The following is a 16,717-nucleotide window of genomic DNA, read 5'->3' as shown; positions in this document are numbered from 1 at the left end:
GAACTCGAGATCCAAGCCAAGAGGAAAGAATTTAAGACTCAAGCCAGACAAGAAGTTAAAGTGGAAAAGCAGGTTTTATTGAGAAGAGGGAACAAGCAAGAAAAGCCACTCCACAGAGTAATGGACACTCCTCACAAAAGGATGAGAGCCTTGACCGTCTCTTAGAGGTTGAGGTTATGTTTGTAGCTTCTATGGAAAATTGCTGGTATAGGGAAATAGAGTGGAAAGAGGTTGAGGTTAACTTTAACCTTCACAAGTTATATTTTGTGGTGTTGTATTCTCCCTTTATGGTAGTGGTAAACAATAAGGTATGGGTGAGTAGCTATTAATTAATCTTAGCCTGAATTTTCTTTGTCCAGAGGTTCCTCATGGTCTACTGGCATCTGGTCACTGGGTTCTGTGTCAGGCAGCATGTAGCATGTGCCTGACTTAACTTTGTTTGACTTAGTTAATTTATATAGTTCTCATGCACCTGTCCTGTATTAGTTTGATAATAATAACCTGTTATTTTTACTTTATTCCAGACATTATGCTGAGATTTATTTTACCTGTGTTTTGGTTACAGTTTTTTCCAAACAAAAGCCATTTTGTTTTTGTTCTTATGGAGAACAGAAATACTCTAAAAATATGTTAAATGTTTTAAAAAATATTTTTAGACTCTATTGTTTTACATTCAAGCCTTAATTGTAAGTAACTAAATGATCAAGAAGTTTAAAGTAACTCTGGGCTACCATTTATTTCAAAGCTATACAATAGTGCATAGATGAGGACTGACGAACTTGACTGAATATCAGGCCAGGCAAAAATATAAGTAAAGTGAGCTATGTGAAGATCACAGATGGTGCAACAGTAAGAGACTGAGCTCCAGCATACTTTTCCAAAGGGGGGAAAAAAAGAATGATACTGAATCTACTGGGTAGGCCATGGGGTTCAACATGGAGGGAACTGAGACAATGCAAAATGCAGATTTTGAGAAACTAGGATTTTCAATGAGGATGATGATCAGTTTTAATGGAAGTGGAAAGAAAGCAAATTTGAAATAGAAGGAGGTTGTAGTTAGGATTTTATCTTGGCATCAAATGTTGACTTTGAAGTAGGCTATGATTGCTGTTGTCGCTGGAGGTAAACCAGTCGAAATAGGTCTTGCTAAAGTCTCAGGAAATGAAATTTGGGGACTCAAATGTAGGAGGATTTGAACAATAGTAGCAAGGTTTAGTGGAAGGTCACACGGGACATAGATGTTCCTGAAGAGAGTACTGCACTGCCTCTTCTACAACCAGGTGGATCAGCTCTGTCTCACTTTAGAAGAAGTCCAGCCTCTGGGGTTGGAGGCCTGCACTTGTCCCCACTGAGTCCAGGAGGAGAACCAGGGCCCGGAGCTACGGTGCCATTAGCCCAGCATCCAGCGTCTGAGGCTCCTGTCCAGTCCCCACAGCTGCGGGAGAGGGGAGAGAAAGAGAGAGAAAGAAAGAGAGAGAAAGGGAGAAGAGGGAGGGAGGGAAGGAGGGAGGGAGGGAGAGAGGGACGGAGACAGAGAGAGACATTCGAGCTTTGTTAAGCTTTGATTATATTTCCTTGGGTTTCGGAAGGGCTAAACTTCAAACTACCCATTCTCTTTCCTGGATCTTCCTGAGGCTATGCTGGTACCTCCCCGTAGCCAATCCTTTTCTTACGTTTTCCTCCTTCCCTTTATGGTCACTATTTTTGCTCCTACTGTACATACCTCGGCAGAGGAATTTTCCCTTACTGTTTATTCTTCCCTCCCCAATCCCTGCAAATTGATGGGTTGTTCCCCCAAGGGAGGTTGGAAAGCCATATCACCCTGCCCAGGCTCTTTCCTGTCTGCTCCTGGATTAACATCCCTTTGGTGGAGGATGGGGCGGTCCCCTGGGGTGTCTGTGAAGTAGTAGCTTCCTGATTTAATCTGGTTTAGCCAGTTTTGCTTCCTTCTCCTTTGTTAATACCTAACTGGCTATCTACACTAACACCTTGATCATGGTTCAAAGAAGTGGGGGAAAATATTACTTTAGGTGTGACACAGAGAAAACCTTGGATTTTTATCAAGCAGATACGGGTTTGAAATCTGGGTTTCTCATTTAGTTCCTAAGTGAAATTGGGCAAGATATTAAATTCCCTGAGCCTCAACTTTTTCCTTTGTAAACTGAAAGAATATCTTACCAGACTGTTGTGAGGGTTAGTGGTCAGGTCTACCTTATTATATGCCTTCTCATAGACTTTCAGTGGCAGAGTGGTGATTTGAATAATTGTAGTCAGATATGGTTATTAGGAAGTCCCAGAGTTTTAGAATGCGTTCATTAGTTATATAGATGGAGTTACTCCCCAGGAATTTCACTGCCAAGGGTGGGGACTCAGCAACACATTTTACACTGTCCACTGAGTTGGGTTGGAATCAAGAAAGACTGGACTGGGGAGACCAGTTGACTTTTGTATTAATCCAAGTGAGATAAGCAAGTTTATGAACTGTTGCACTGGCAGTGAAAGTAACGAAAAATTTACTTCGAAAGAGATTTTAGGAGCTAGAATTTGAAGTACTTTCTACTGATGAGCTGTAGGATGTGAGGAGTCATTGAGCCCTGGCTTCTTGCATGCTTCCTTCCTGTCTCCTGCAGGATAATTGCAAAGAAAATGCTGGGGTCCAAGATGTCAATTTTTTCTTTAGAAAGAACATTTTTTAAAACCAAAAACATAAGGAAAAATAACTTCAGACCAAAGGAAGAACAGTATTTTGAACTGAATGCATATTTTGAGATAAAGATGTTGGAATGTTACACTAATCCACTTGGGAAAGTTACAGCAGAAATTCCAAGTGGCTAAGAGTTTTTGGTTACCCTGTGTTAAAAAGGAGAATAAAATTTATGGTACCTTTTCTGAAGAATCCAGGAACTGAGTTTTTCTAATGTAATGATTATTTGCTGTGATAGGAACTTTATTTTCAGTTCATATTTTATTGGATGTAATGTTCATAGTAATGGAATCTGTTTTAAATAATTTAAAGTCTAACTTTTAGGAAAAACTTTGAAATGCCATCAGTGAAAGAGGTGTTTTCAACTTATATCTTCAGCAACTCAATAAAATCAAATCTAATCTCAAGCCAATCTTATAATACTTATAAATCAGACTGATAACCCTTAAATACAAAATGCTTCTTCATATCTGTAACTTTACCTCATATAAAGGACCTAATATATCTGATGTCTTTAGTATGTTTTAATTATTATTTTTGTTAGATTAAACCCCCTGACCCTAAATATTGTGTTTTAATATAATGCTTTTTCCTGTTTTCACCAGGATTCAATGAAATGTTGTTTTTATTTACCAGGAAAGGCTGTTGTTTACCTTGTGGCTTTTCATCTGTTCTTTGTTATGTTTGTATGGTCCTATTGGATGACAATTTTCACCTCTCCCGCTTCCCCTTCCAAAGAGGTAAATTTAATGTTAGTAAATTGACAAATGCTATAATTAATTATGGAATTATTTTCCCTGTACTTCGCTTTGTAAAAACTTTATTACGTGATGCATTTGTTCTGTTTCCATCCATGAAAGTCCTTATTAATTCTGCATTGTAGATGTGATTATCAGCCTATTCTCAGCTACAACCCCACTAACACAGCATAGTTAAAGATTAATGATGTGTTAAAGTTTAGCTGTACTAATATTCTTCTACCATGTTATATTAAATTAAAGACATACTGTATATCACTGGAGCAAAAGATCTTAAGGGATAGAAAGGAGTTAGGAAAGTGGGGTTTAGTTGTAGAAACCTTTTAACAATTGTATTTTCTCAAGTCTGAACAAATATGCTGCAACTGAAGAGAATGATTTGATTGTGAGAACAAATTGTCTAGTCTGTTGCTTATTACACCTTAATCTGGCTAGTTGAAGATTCCACCTGGAAAATAATATGACTGAACGTTCATGTGAAGCAAGTTTTGAGACCAGTGTCTCTCTGTTGCCTTGACATCACCTGAATTCTCCTTTACCTAGAATTTAGTACAGCTAGATGGTTAAGACTATATTCCCTAATATTAGGATTGTCCGAGTTTGGTTTTTCTGCTGTAACACATTACTTAATGAATCTGAGCCTCAGTTTCTCATTGGAAAATAAAGTTAATAATAATGCCTGTCTCTGTAGGGTGTTTGTGAGAATTAAGTGAGATTCATGTAAGGCAGAAGTACCTGCCACATGGTTAGCACTCAGATATTAATGATGATGATAATGTAATTATTTCTCTTCATATTAAATTCATTAAAAATTATAGACCAGATGTTTAAAATATCAACTTCCATTTAACTTTTTATAGAAGAACATATATGCAGAAAATTATACATTCCATAAGTGTACACTTGATGAATTTTCACGGACTGAACACACTTGAGTGTCCACCACTGAGGTCAGAAGCAAAACATTACCAGGTTCCCGCAGTCTCATACTCCCGTTCGCTCACCCACTTCATGGAAAGCCGTGCCAGCAGCACTGATGGGTTTCGTTTTGCCTGGTGTTGTACTTTACATAAATGGAGTCATACAGGACAAATGCTTGTGTGTGTGTCTTCTTTCATTAACATCCTATTTGTGAGATTTGTCTTTGTTGTATATAGCTGTGAATCACTGATTCTTATTGGTTGTATTTAGTTGTGGTCTGTGGGCACCAACATCTGGGTAGCTTCCAGCTTAAGGTCACTACAAATAGTGCTGCTGTGAACATTCTAGTGCATGGACAAATGCACACACACATCACTGGATCATAAGTTGTATATACATTGAGCATTAGTAGATAATACCAAACATTTTTGCTCATTTTTCTTATTGTGTGCTTTTGTTTTAAGGGGTATTATAAACTACTAATAAATCTTAGTGTTTCTTCAAATATATTCTTCAGAAATTTGGTAATAATCAACCCTTAGAGTTATGCCGTCCATATCTTAATGTCTAAGTTGAAAAGGACCTGATTTTATTTAATCAATTACTAGTTGTGATAGCTATTGAAAACATAGCACGCATGAGAGTTTAGTTCTCATTACAGGAAATAAAAAATATAATAAGAAAATCAATAGGTAATACTTTTGAGAAGCAGTATAAAGTAGAGGTTAAGAACTCAGACTAGCTTCAGACTGTCAGGTTCAACTCTTACCACTGCCATTGAGCAGCCATGTGATGGCAGAGGCTCTGCTTAGCTGTCTGTAGCTCAGACCTCTCTGTAAAATGAGGATGACAGTAGCACATATCTATAGGATTGCTGTAACGGTTGAATCAATTCATAACATATGTGATTAATAAATTTATAGTAATACATGGTATTGTATATAAAGTGCTTCAAAGAATGCGTAGCACACAACGAGTGCCATCTAAATGTCGTTATCTTCTTTTGTGGTGGTTGTTTTTGGCACATTGCACCCATTTAGCCTTCTGCCCAGGGGCTTAAGTCTTTGTAGCCACTACTTCCCTATTTCTACAAGTTTAGCTTCTTGCCCAATTCTGCATCCAGGGGCCCTGCTTGGCATGTTCTACCTTCCTTGTTATGGCTCTACTATAGAGTATTGTAATTGCCTGTTTTACTTGTATGTATCACCCTATTAAACTTTTCAGCTTTTTGAGGGAAGGAATCATTTATATCATGTTTTCCACTGGATTCCTCTCCCCACTTTTTAGCACATAGTGTGTGTTCAGTAATTACTGAATGAATTAATTATTAAATCATTGAGGGCCTGCTAAGCTAAGCTGCCTTGACAAGCAAGGACAAGAATTTAAGGTTCTCTTTCTATGTAAGAGTACAGGGTGCTAACTGAGATACTCTCTAAGTTATTACAAAGCTGTGAAGTATGTGCTACTATAACTATATTAAAAGGAATTGGTAAGTTCAAAGGTTAGAGCAACAATTGGGGATCAAAATCTAGGGGAATTGAGTGGGTCTATAATGCAAAAACTCTACTTTTAGGAAAGTTAAGTTATAAATATAAGTATTGTTTTCATTCTTTAAGTCAGCAAGTAATTACTGAGTACTGTTTGTCAGACTGGTAGGCTGTGGGAATAAAAATATAAGACAGGTATGGCCTTTAAAGGTAGAGATGGATGATAAGTAAACAAATAATTATAAATTGTGATAAATTTAGAAAAAGAACTTCATGTGGTAAAGCAGAATAGTAAAAGCTATTATAATAAAAAGCTATCTTAGATAGTATGATCAAAGAAGCCTTCTCTGAAGAAGTGACAATTAAGCAGAGATTTTTCTTTCTTTTTTTTTTTTTAAAGATTCTATTCATTTATTTTTAGAGGGGAAGAGAGGGAGAAAATGAGGGAGAGAAACATCGACCAGCTGCCTCTTGCACATGCCCCAGCTGTGGACTGAACCTGCAGCTCAGGTTTGTGCCCTGACTAGGAATTGAACCAGCAACCTTTCACTTTGCGGGACAACACCCAACCAAGTCACACTGGTCAGGGCGAGACCTTTGTTATTTATTGCTGTTTCCTCATTATCTAGAATCAGACCTAGTGTATAATGGACAGATTGCTAAATACATGAATGAATGAAGGAAGGAGGGAAGGAAGGAATGGTGAGGAGGTAGCATATGAAGAGCTGGTAGGCATCTTCCATCACTAAGTGTCAGAGGTTTTCCATCAGCTACAAGATAAAGGTCCTGCTCATTTGCATGGTACACAAGATGCTTCATGAACTAAAGTCTTACAAGCTTCATCTCCATTCCTTTTTCTTGGAACCCTGTACTCAAGTAATGTAGTATTTCTCTGAACATACTGTGGTTTTAACATCTTTATGCTTCCTATACCCTGTTCTTTTTGCCAAGATTCTCTTTCCCTTTCTGTCTTCCTGATAGATTCCTTTTATCTCTCAGAACCCATCTTAGATACCAGTTCTTCCAGGTAACTCATTGACAGCCCCCACCCCCAAAGGAGCTTTTATCTTACTTATAAAGTTAATGTATTTGTTTGCTGATTTGTAATTTGTAGTTCTTTGTTTACATGGCTAACATTTCTACACTGTATGAATGTACTTTGGAAGGTAAGGTCTGTATTTCCATTGGTCTTTACGTCCCTGATACCTGGGACAGTGCCAAGCTCTTAATTGGTATTTAATGTATATTTAAGAAACTTTTTTAAAAATTGATTTAAGAGAAAGAAGAAGGGGGAGAGAGAGAAAAATATTGATTTCTTGCTCTACTTATTTATGCATTCATTGGTTGATTCTTGTATGTGCCCTGATCAGGGATCAAACCCACAGCTTTGGCATATTGGAATGACACTCTGACCAACGCAATATATATATTTATTTATTTATTTATTTATTTATTTATTTATTTTTGTATGTTTTATTGATTATGCTTTTACAATTGTCCCAATTTCTTTTCTCTTTGCTCCCCTCCACCCAGCAACCCGCCTCCTCCCTCTGGCATTCCCCCACCCCCCCTTAGTCCATGTCCATGGGTTGTGCATAAAAGCTCTTCTCAATATTCCCCTGTCGATTCTGCACCCTCCTACTATGGTTCTTAATTCCTGCACCATTTCCCTCCCTCTCACCCCTTCCCCTTCCCAGATGACCGCCCCCCACATTGTCCCCATACGTATGATTCTGTTCCCACTCTGGTTGTCTGCTTAGTTTGCCTTTGTTTCTGTTCCCTAGCTTCTGTTGTTGGTAGTTGTGATACTGTTTTCTTAATGTTCATAGTTCTGATTTTCTTTTTCTTAAATAAGTCCCTTTAACATTTCATATAATAATGGCTTGGTGATGATGAACTCCTTCAGCTTTACCTTGTCTGGGAAGCACTTTCTCTGCCCTTACATTCTGAATGATAGCTTTGCCAGATAGAGTAATCTTGGTTGTAGGTCCTTGCTTTTCATCACTTGAGTATTTCCTGCTAGTCCTTTCTTGCCTGCAAAGTTTCTTTTAAGAAGTCAGCTGATGGTCTTATAGGTACCCCTTTATAGGTAATTCTCCTCTTCTCTCTTGCTGCTTTTAAGAACCTCGCTTTATCCTTAACCTTTGGAATTTTTATTATAATGTGTCTTGGTGTGTTCCTCCCTGAGTCTAGTTTGTTTGGGACTCTCTGTGCTTCCTGGACCTATATGTCCATTTCCTTCCCCAAATTAGGGAAGTTTTCCTTCATTATTTTTTCACATAATTTTTCAATTTCATGCTCTCCCTCTTTACCTTCTGCAATCTATTATTCGGATGTTGGCACATTTAAAGCTATTCCAGAGGTTTCTAAGCCTCTCCTCATTTTTTTCAATTCTCATTTCCTCCTCTGTACTGGTTGACTGTTTATTTCTTCCTTATTTCCCAATTTGTTGATTTGAACCCTAGTTTCCTTCCTTCACCACTTATTCCTTGTGGGTTTTCCTTCATTTCACCCAGGATAGCCTTCATTCTTTCCCAGTCCTGTTTAACCTTTTCTGTCAAGTCTGTGAGCATCTTTATCACTAGTGTCTTAAACTGCATCTGTTAGATTTGCTATCTCCTCATCTGTTAGGTTCGCTATCTGCTCGTTGCTTAGTTGTGTCAACGGGACCTTGATTTGCACCCCCTCTGGGCTGTACTTCTCTGTCTCATCTTGACAGCTTTCTGTGTTTGCCTCTGTGATTTGGTTAGGGTTGTCGCACCTGTTATGTTATAGGGGCGGAGCCTTAGGTATTCATTTGTGCTGGTGACCAGTTTCACCTCATTTTAGTGCTGTGTGTGGGGGAGAGATCTGAGAGGGAACAGCGCCAGTTGCTGCCGCTTTTCCAGGCACTTCTCCCCCTTTCCGCTCTAAGCAAGCTGCCTCCTTTTTGAGACCGGTAGCTTCTTCCTCTGCCCCAACTGGCTTTCACAGTCAGAAGCAATGTGGCTCTATTTTCCCTGGCCCTGGAACTGCAAGCTACGCAGTCTGGTCTGGGGCTGGGATCCATCTGGTTTGAGACTAGGATCACTTCTCGGGTTTAAACTGTATGACTGTGTTTTTTGTCACGGTTACAGTCGCTATACTGCTAGCCGTGCCTGCCCGCCTGCTCCTGCCAGCTGCACTGCCTCTAGACATTGAACCAGCTGTGCTGCCTGCCAAGCACCACCCCAGCAGCTACTGCTCCACTCCTTTTTCTCTATGTCCCAGCTCTGCCCCAGCTCTACCTCTCCTATCTTTCTGGCTGATTATTTCTTCTTTATTTCTTTGCTGAACTTCCCTGTAGTTACAATTTTCTGGATTTTTCTGGGCTTTTTTAGTTTTGAAGTGGTTGTAAATTTCTTCTTAATTGTGAGGAGATGCAGTGTGTGTATTTACGCCACTATCTTGGCTAGGAGTCCCTTTAGAATCTCGTCAATATATATTTAAGTTGAACTGTCTGAACACTGAATTTAAAATGACATTTCATAGTTTGAATTCTGTTCAGTAGCTTTTAATGGAAAATAGATCTCTAGTAATTTCAAAATTCTAATTCATCTTAAATTTTGTTTTATTCCATTCCTCATTAAAAATTCTGGCATCTCTAGATTTTCATTTGGTTTAAGCTTTTCATAATTTATAATCTTAGTTCTTAAGGAAAAATAATGATGTTGAGGCCTGGAATACTATGGCAGGCTACAAATAGGACAGCCTAGAAAAATTTGTTCAGATTTTACAAGGAAATTAAATTTTGGTTAGAGCATTTCCTATCCAGATATGTATTTAGTGTCATGTTACTGGCATTGGGGTTCTTAGGTTCCCCAAGATAGAAATCAAGAGGAAACCCCAGAGTAATTTTCAGACAGATATAAGGAATGTTTTTATTTATTGATTTTTGGGCAAGAGAGAAAGGTGGGGGAAGGAGGAGCAGGAAATATCAAGTTGTTGCTTTACTTATTAATGCATTCTTTTTTTTTTTTTTTCTTAGTGATGCTCCAATTTTTATTTTTATTTTATTTTTATTTTTTTTTCAGATTTAATGTGTTTTATTGATTAAAATATTACATTTGTGCCAATTTCCCTTCCCTCTGCTCCCCTCCACCCGGTGGCCCCCCTCCCTCCAGTTGTCCCCCCCTTTTAGATTATGTCCATTAGTTGTGCATACAGTTCCTCCCAACCTCTCTCCGTCTATTCCATTCCCTCCTACCATGATCCCCAATTCCTATATCATCTCCCTCCCTCTCCCCACTCCCCCTCCCTGTTGACCTCCCCCCAATATGCTTCCCGTACCCACAGTTCCTTTTCCACTCTCGTTGCCTGTTTAGTTTGCCTTTGTTTCATCTCCCTAGCTTCTGTTTTTTAAACCAGTCCCTTTAACATCTCATATAACAGTGGTTTGGATCTAATGAACTCTTTCAGTTTTATTTTGTCCTGGAAACACTTTCTCTGTCCTTCTATTCTGAATGACAATTTCGCTGGATAGAGTATTCGTGGTTGTAGGTTTTGGATTTTCATTACTTTGAATATTTCTTGCCAGTCCCTTTATTAATGCATTCTTGTATGTGCCTTGAATGGAGGTGGATCTGCAACCTTGGCATATCAGGACCATGCTTTAAGCAACTGACCTACTGAGCCAGAGGAACAGAGATTTTTTTTAATTATTTAAAAAATTTTTAGGTTACAGTTGGCGTACAATATCATCTTAGTTTAAGGTATACAACCTAGTGATTAGTTACTTATGAAATGATCACACCAATAAATCTGGTATACCTGGCACCATACCTAGTTATTAAAATATTGACTATATTCCCTATGCTGTACTTTACATCCCCATGACTGTTCTATAACTGCCAATTTGTACATCTTAATCCCTTTACCTTTTTACCAATCCCCCCAAACTTCTTTCAACTGGCAGTCATCAAAATGTGCTCTGTATCTATGAATCTCTTTTTATTCTGCTTGTTTGTTTATTTTGTTTTTTAGATTCCACATATAAGTGAAATTATCTTACATTTGTCTTTCTATGTCTGACTTATTTCACTCAGCACATTTTCCTCTAGGACCATCCATGTTGTTGTGGATGGCAGGATTTCATTCTTTTTGTGATTAAGTCATATTCAGTTGTATGTAGTATGCATCATTCTTTTTTATCCACTCAGCTATTGATGGACACATAGATTGCTTCCATATCTTGGTTACAAAATAATGCTGCAATGAACATGTGAGTGTATATGTCTTTTTGATTTAGTGTTTGGGCTTCTTCAGATACTCAGAAGTGGTGTTTCTGGGTCCTTCTTTATCTCTTGTTAGAGCCTTTGTTTTAAAGTCTGTTTTGTCTGGTATAAGTATTGCCACCCCAACTTCTTTTTGCTTTGTTTCCATTGTCATGAAATATCTTTTTCCATACCTTTCAGTCTCTTTATCTTTCAATCTGAAGTGAGTCTCTTGTAGACAGCATATGTGTAAGGGTCTTGTTTTGTTGTCCATTCATTCACCGTGTGTCTTTTGATTGGACCATTTAATCCATTTGCACTTAAAGTAATTGTTGAAAGATACGTATTTATTGCCATTTTTTAATTTATATTTTTTATCTTTTCTCCTTTAAGAAGAATATTTATGATTTCTTATAATACTGGTTTGGTGGTGATGAACTAACTCCTTTACCTTTTTCTTATCTAGAAGACTCTTTATATGTCCTTTGATTCTAAATGATAGCTTTGCTGGGTCTAGAAATCTTGATTATAGGTACTCAGTTTTCATCACTCTGAGTATTTCTTGTCAATACCTTCTGGCCTGCAAAGTTCCTGTTGAGAACTGAGCTGACAGTCTTACGGGAGGGAGCTCCCTTGTAGGTAACTATTTTTCTTTTGCTGCTTTTAAGATTCTGTCTTTAACTTTTGGCATTTTATTTTATTTTATTTATTTAATTAAAGATTTTATTTATTCATTTTTAGAGAAGGAAGGGAAGGGAGACAGATGGAGAGAAACATCGATGTCTGGTTGCCTATCACATGCCCCCATCTGGGGACCTGGTCCGCAGCCCAGGCATATACCCTCACTGGGAATCAAACCAGCAACCCTTTGATTCACAGGCTGGCACCCAAAGCACTGAGTCACACAAGCCAGGGCAAGCAGGCAGCTCTTTTTTTTTTAAAGTATACTTTATTGATTATGTTGTTATAGTAGTTCCAGTTTTTTCCCCCTTTGCTCCCCTCTGCCCAGTACCCACTTTCCCACCAGCAATCTCATCTCCCTTAGTTCATGTCCATGGGTCATGCATATAACTTTTTTGGCTTCACCCTTTCCTATATTATTCTTAACTTCCCCCAGTCTGTTTTGTACCAACCGATTATACTTCTTAATCCCTGCACCATTTCCCCATTTCTTCCCCTTCCTCCTTCCAGCTGATAACCCTCCAAATGATCCCCATAGCTATGATTCTGTTCCTATTCTGGTTTGCTTAGTTGGATTTCGTGTTTATTTTATAGATTTCAGTGATTGTTGGTTGTGAGTTTGTTGTCATTTTAGTGTTCATAGTTTTGATCTTCTTTTTCTTAAGTAAGTCCCTTTGACATTTCTTATAATAATGGCTTGGTTATGAAGAACTCTTTTAGTTCACTTTGTCTGGGAAGCACTTCATCTGCCCTTCCATTGTAAATGATAGCTTTGCTGGATACAGTAATCCTGATGGTAGGTCCTTGCTTTTCATCACATTGGATACTGCTTGCCAGTCTCTTCTTTCCTGCAAAGTATCTTTTGAGAAATCAGCTGATAGTCTTATCGGCGCCCCTTATAGGCAACTCTCCACTTCTCTCTTGCTGCTTTTAGGATTCTCTCTTTATTTTTCACCTTTGGCATCTCAGTCATGATGCGTCCTGGTGTGGTCCCCTCTGGGTCCAGCTCGCTCAGGACTCTCCGTGCTTCCTGGACTTGTATGTCTGTTTTCTCCGTAAAATTTGGGAAGTTTTCCTCCATTATTTTTTCACATAAGTTTAAAATTTTTTTTAAGTATATTATATTGATTATGTTGTTACAGTAGTCCCAGTTTTCCCTCCTTTGCTCCACCCCGGCCCAGTGACCCCCTTCCCTCCAGCAATCCCACCCCCTTTAGTTCATGTCCCTGGGTCGTACATATAAGTTCTTTGGCTTCACCCTTTCCTATATTATTCTTAACATCCCCCTGTCTATTTCATACAAACCAATCAATTATGCTTCTTAGTCCTTGAACCATTTCCCCATTTCTTCGCTTCCTCACTCCCAGCTGATAACCCTGCAAATGATCCCTATACTTATGATTCTGTTTCTATTCTGGATTGCTTAGTTGGATTTTGTTTTTATTTCTTAAATTCAGTTGTTGATATTTGTGAGTTTGTTGTCATCTTAGTGTTCATAGTTTTGACCTTCTTTTTCTTAAGTAAGTATCTTTGACATTTCATATAATAATGACTTGGTGATGAGGAGCTCTTTAGCTTCACCTTGTCTGGGATGCACTTCATCTGCCCTTCCATTCCAGATGATAGCCTTGTTGGATAGAGTAATCATGGTAGCAGGTTGCCTTTCAACACATTGAATACTGCTTGCCAGTACATTCCTGCCTGCAAAGTGTCCTCTGAAAATTCAGCTGATAGTCCTATAGGCAGCCCCCTGTAAGCAACTCTCTGCTTCTCTCTTGCTGCCCTTGGGACTCTGTCTTTATCTTCCACATTTAGCATCTCAATCATGATGCGTCCTGGTGTGGTCCCTTCTGGGTCCAGCTCGTCCAGGACCCTCCATGCTTTCTGGACCTGTATGTCCATCTCCTTTGTAAAATTTGGGAAGTTTTTCTCATTTTTTTCAATTCTTGCTTCCTCATTCTGCACTGGTTGACTGTTTTGTTCTTCCTTATGTTCCAAATCATTGATTTGAACCCCGGTTTTCATCCCTTCACCACTGATTTTGTGTGGATTTTCCTTTGTTTCATTTAGGATAACCTTCACTTCTTCTCTTATGCATTTGCCGTACTCAAATATATCTGTCAAGCCTGTGAGCATCTTTATTACCAGTATTTTGAATTCTGCGTCTGTTAGGTTGTCTATCTTCTCATCTGTTAGGTTGACTATCTCCTTATCGCTCAGTTCTCCCACTGGAACCTTGATCTGTTTCCCCTTTTGGGCCATACTTCTCTGTCTCTTCATTCTGAAAGGCTCCTGTGTTTGTTTGCCTCCGCATCCCAGGTAGAGCTGTCACTCCTGTTACATTGTAAGGGGTGGATCCTTAGGGACTCGTCAGTACAGAGCAACCTGCTTCACCACATTGTGGCGCTGTTTGTGGGGGAGGGATCTGAGAGGGAACAATGCCACTTGCCCAGCACTCACCCCTTTTCCAGGCAATTCTCCCACTTCTGTATGGGACTGGCGTCTCTAGCTGTTGCCCTGGCTGTTGTTCCCAGAGTGGGTGGGTCTTCAGACATTCTAGGACTGTGGGGGCCCTTTAAACTGATGAGACTGGCAGTTTCTGCCTCCACCCCAACCCCCACTGGTTTGCACAGTCAAAAGCAATGAGGCTTGATTTTCCTCAGTGCTGGGACCATGAGCTGCTCGGTCTGGTGAGGAGCTGGGAACGCTCCCCAGGTGTCCCTCCTGACTTTTTAGATCGTGTAACTGCTTTCCACTGGCCTGCTGCTGCCACTGCCTCTGTGACCATCACACCGCGTCTTCTCCACTCCAGCTGCATCCCTCCTGCCTGTCTGGATGGACATTTCTTCTTTATATCTTTGTTTGTTGGACTTCCATGTAGTTTTATTTTCTTGAATTCAGTGCCTCCGCATATATCTCTGTTGCCTTTCAAACTTCCATCCTGGCACTGGAGCTCAGAAGAAATGAGTCTAAGTAAGTCTGTGCATGGGCCCTTTATCAGGAACTGCCTGGAACGCCAGAGGCTTCTGTCTTCCTCAGCCTTAATCTCCACTGGTTTTTACAGCCAGAAGTTATGAGGGTTTCTCTTCCTGGCACTGGAACCCTGGAATGGAACCCTTCTGATATGGGGCTTGGACCCCTTAAATCTCATGGGAGGCCTCTACAGTAGAGATAGCCCTCCTGATATTTCTCTGCTGCATATGGGTGTAGAACCAGCCTGTTCCACATCTCTACCCCTTTACCCCTCCTACCAGTCTTGATGTGGCTTTTTCTTTAAATCCGTAGTTGTAGGACTTTTATTCAGCCATATTTCAGGCAGTTTTGAATGATTGTTGTTCTGTAGTTATAATTTTGAGGTTGAGCATCCATATAACCAGTGTTTTGAATTCTACACCTGGTAGGTTTATCTCCTCACTTTTGCTTCTTCCCTGTGTTTGAATTAGGTAGAGCTTCTATATATCCCAGTCTTGGTAGGGTGGCCTTATGTTAAGTGTCCTCTAGGGCCTAGTGGCACAGCTTTCCTGGTCATCAGAGCTGGGTGCTCATGTGAGCTGTGTGCACCCTCCTTGTATAGTTAAGCGTTGATTGGTGTTGGCATGTCAATGGGAGGGATTTATTCCCAGGCTGATTGGCTTCTGGGACTGGCTGTGATGATCGTGGAGGATCTGCTGTGCATCAGTCAACCCCATAGAGCAGTACTCATTTTAGGGGGGCTCTGGTGTTTTCTGAGTGCCCTTTGTATGTGTTGCTCACAGAGGTGGTTGTGTAGTGCTTTAGCATGGTCTGAAGTTGTCTGGCGGGTGCACTAACTATGGGTCATCTCCCGAAGTGGAGGCTTGGTTCAGTTGCCTGTGTCCTACCCAGGACCAGTAGGTACAACCTACAAAGCTGTCAGCGAATGGCTGCTACTTGTGCTGGGATTGGCAGCTGTTCCTAGTGCTAGGCCTGGGATCACAGCAAGAGGTACAGAGTGCAGAGGCCAGATGCTGCTTGTTTGAGAGATTTCAGGAAAGTCTGAAGCATTAGCCAAGATAGGCTGTGTGTATGGAAAAGCCGCGGGAAAATGACTTAGGTAGGCCCACAATTTCAGTGGGGTGGGGCCTCTGGGAATTAGCAGTGTGGAGAGAACAGTGTGAACCAGATATGGTGCCCATCTGCTGCTTTTATGTGGGGAGGGCTCAGCAAAGAAGCAGTGGCCTCTGCCAGCACTTCTCTCTGGGAGAAATCTGGAAGAAAGCTGCCCATCCAGTCCTCATACTGAAGCCAGACAATTCAGTCCCTCCCTGGATGTCCTCATATGAAACTTCAAGTGTTGCCTCAGCGGTGGAGCTCAGAGCGAGTGCGATCTTTGGCAAGTTCATGCACAGGCCCTTTAAGAGTAGCTGCCTGGGACGCCAGGAGTCCTTGGCCTCACTCAGCCACAATCTCTGCTGGTTTTTACAGCCAGAAGTTATGGGGAAGGCTCTTTCCATCACTGGAACCTTTTGGAGGGGAGTGTTGCATAGTGTGGAGCTGGGACCTCTTGCTCCTGGGGAAGGCATGAGCAGGGAAAAAAAACCCAAGGTGGAATTGAAGATTAAAAGTGGCTTGCATTTCATATAAAGAGAGGGGCCAGTGTAAGAGGGAGATTGCCTGAGGTAGACAAGTAGCTTTGTGACTCATCAGAAGGGAGCTTCCACAGAGCTTGCGTGGTTCAAGACTGCCCCTTCCTAAACATGTTGGCTGGAAGAGGGGCAAAAGCAGATATGGCTGACATTTGCCCTCATTGATTGAAAGGCTGAACACTCCCACTGGCTTTCTGTGCGCATGGGATTTAGGGAGAGGACTTTTAAATAAAAGGCAGGCAAAAGTTCATTCTTGGCCCCTGGCCTCTGGGCCTCTTGGCATTTTGGCTTCTTGGGCTCTTTTGCTTGCCTCGTGCCCCTGGTTGGAGAG

At 40.4% G+C, this 16,717-nt stretch overlaps 1 protein-coding gene across 4 annotated transcripts in view; it reads left to right on the top strand.

Moving 5' to 3' along the window:
- ZDHHC20 (zDHHC palmitoyltransferase 20) overlaps positions 1–16,717 on the top strand; it is an 82,850-nt gene that overhangs the window by 21,903 nt on the left and 44,230 nt on the right. For 2 of the 4 annotated variants that reach the window (XM_090273914.1, XM_090273915.1), the window contains exon 3: positions 3,341–3,444. In XM_090273914.1, the coding sequence (XP_090130040.1) occupies positions 3,341–3,444 (104 nt within the window). Of the gene's footprint in view, positions 1–3,309; positions 3,445–6,295; positions 6,381–16,717 lie in introns of those variants that run through there. The other 2 variants (XM_090273916.1, XM_090273917.1) reach the window with 2 other exon arrangements.

The sequence above is a fragment of the Furipterus horrens genome, unplaced genomic scaffold (assembly GCF_987537825.1).
Source record: "Furipterus horrens unplaced genomic scaffold, mFurHor1.1.pri manual_scaffold_4, whole genome shotgun sequence".
In the NCBI taxonomy this organism is placed as follows: domain Eukaryota; kingdom Metazoa; phylum Chordata; class Mammalia; order Chiroptera; family Furipteridae; genus Furipterus; species Furipterus horrens.
This window is presented reverse-complemented; position numbering and strand designations above follow the sequence as displayed.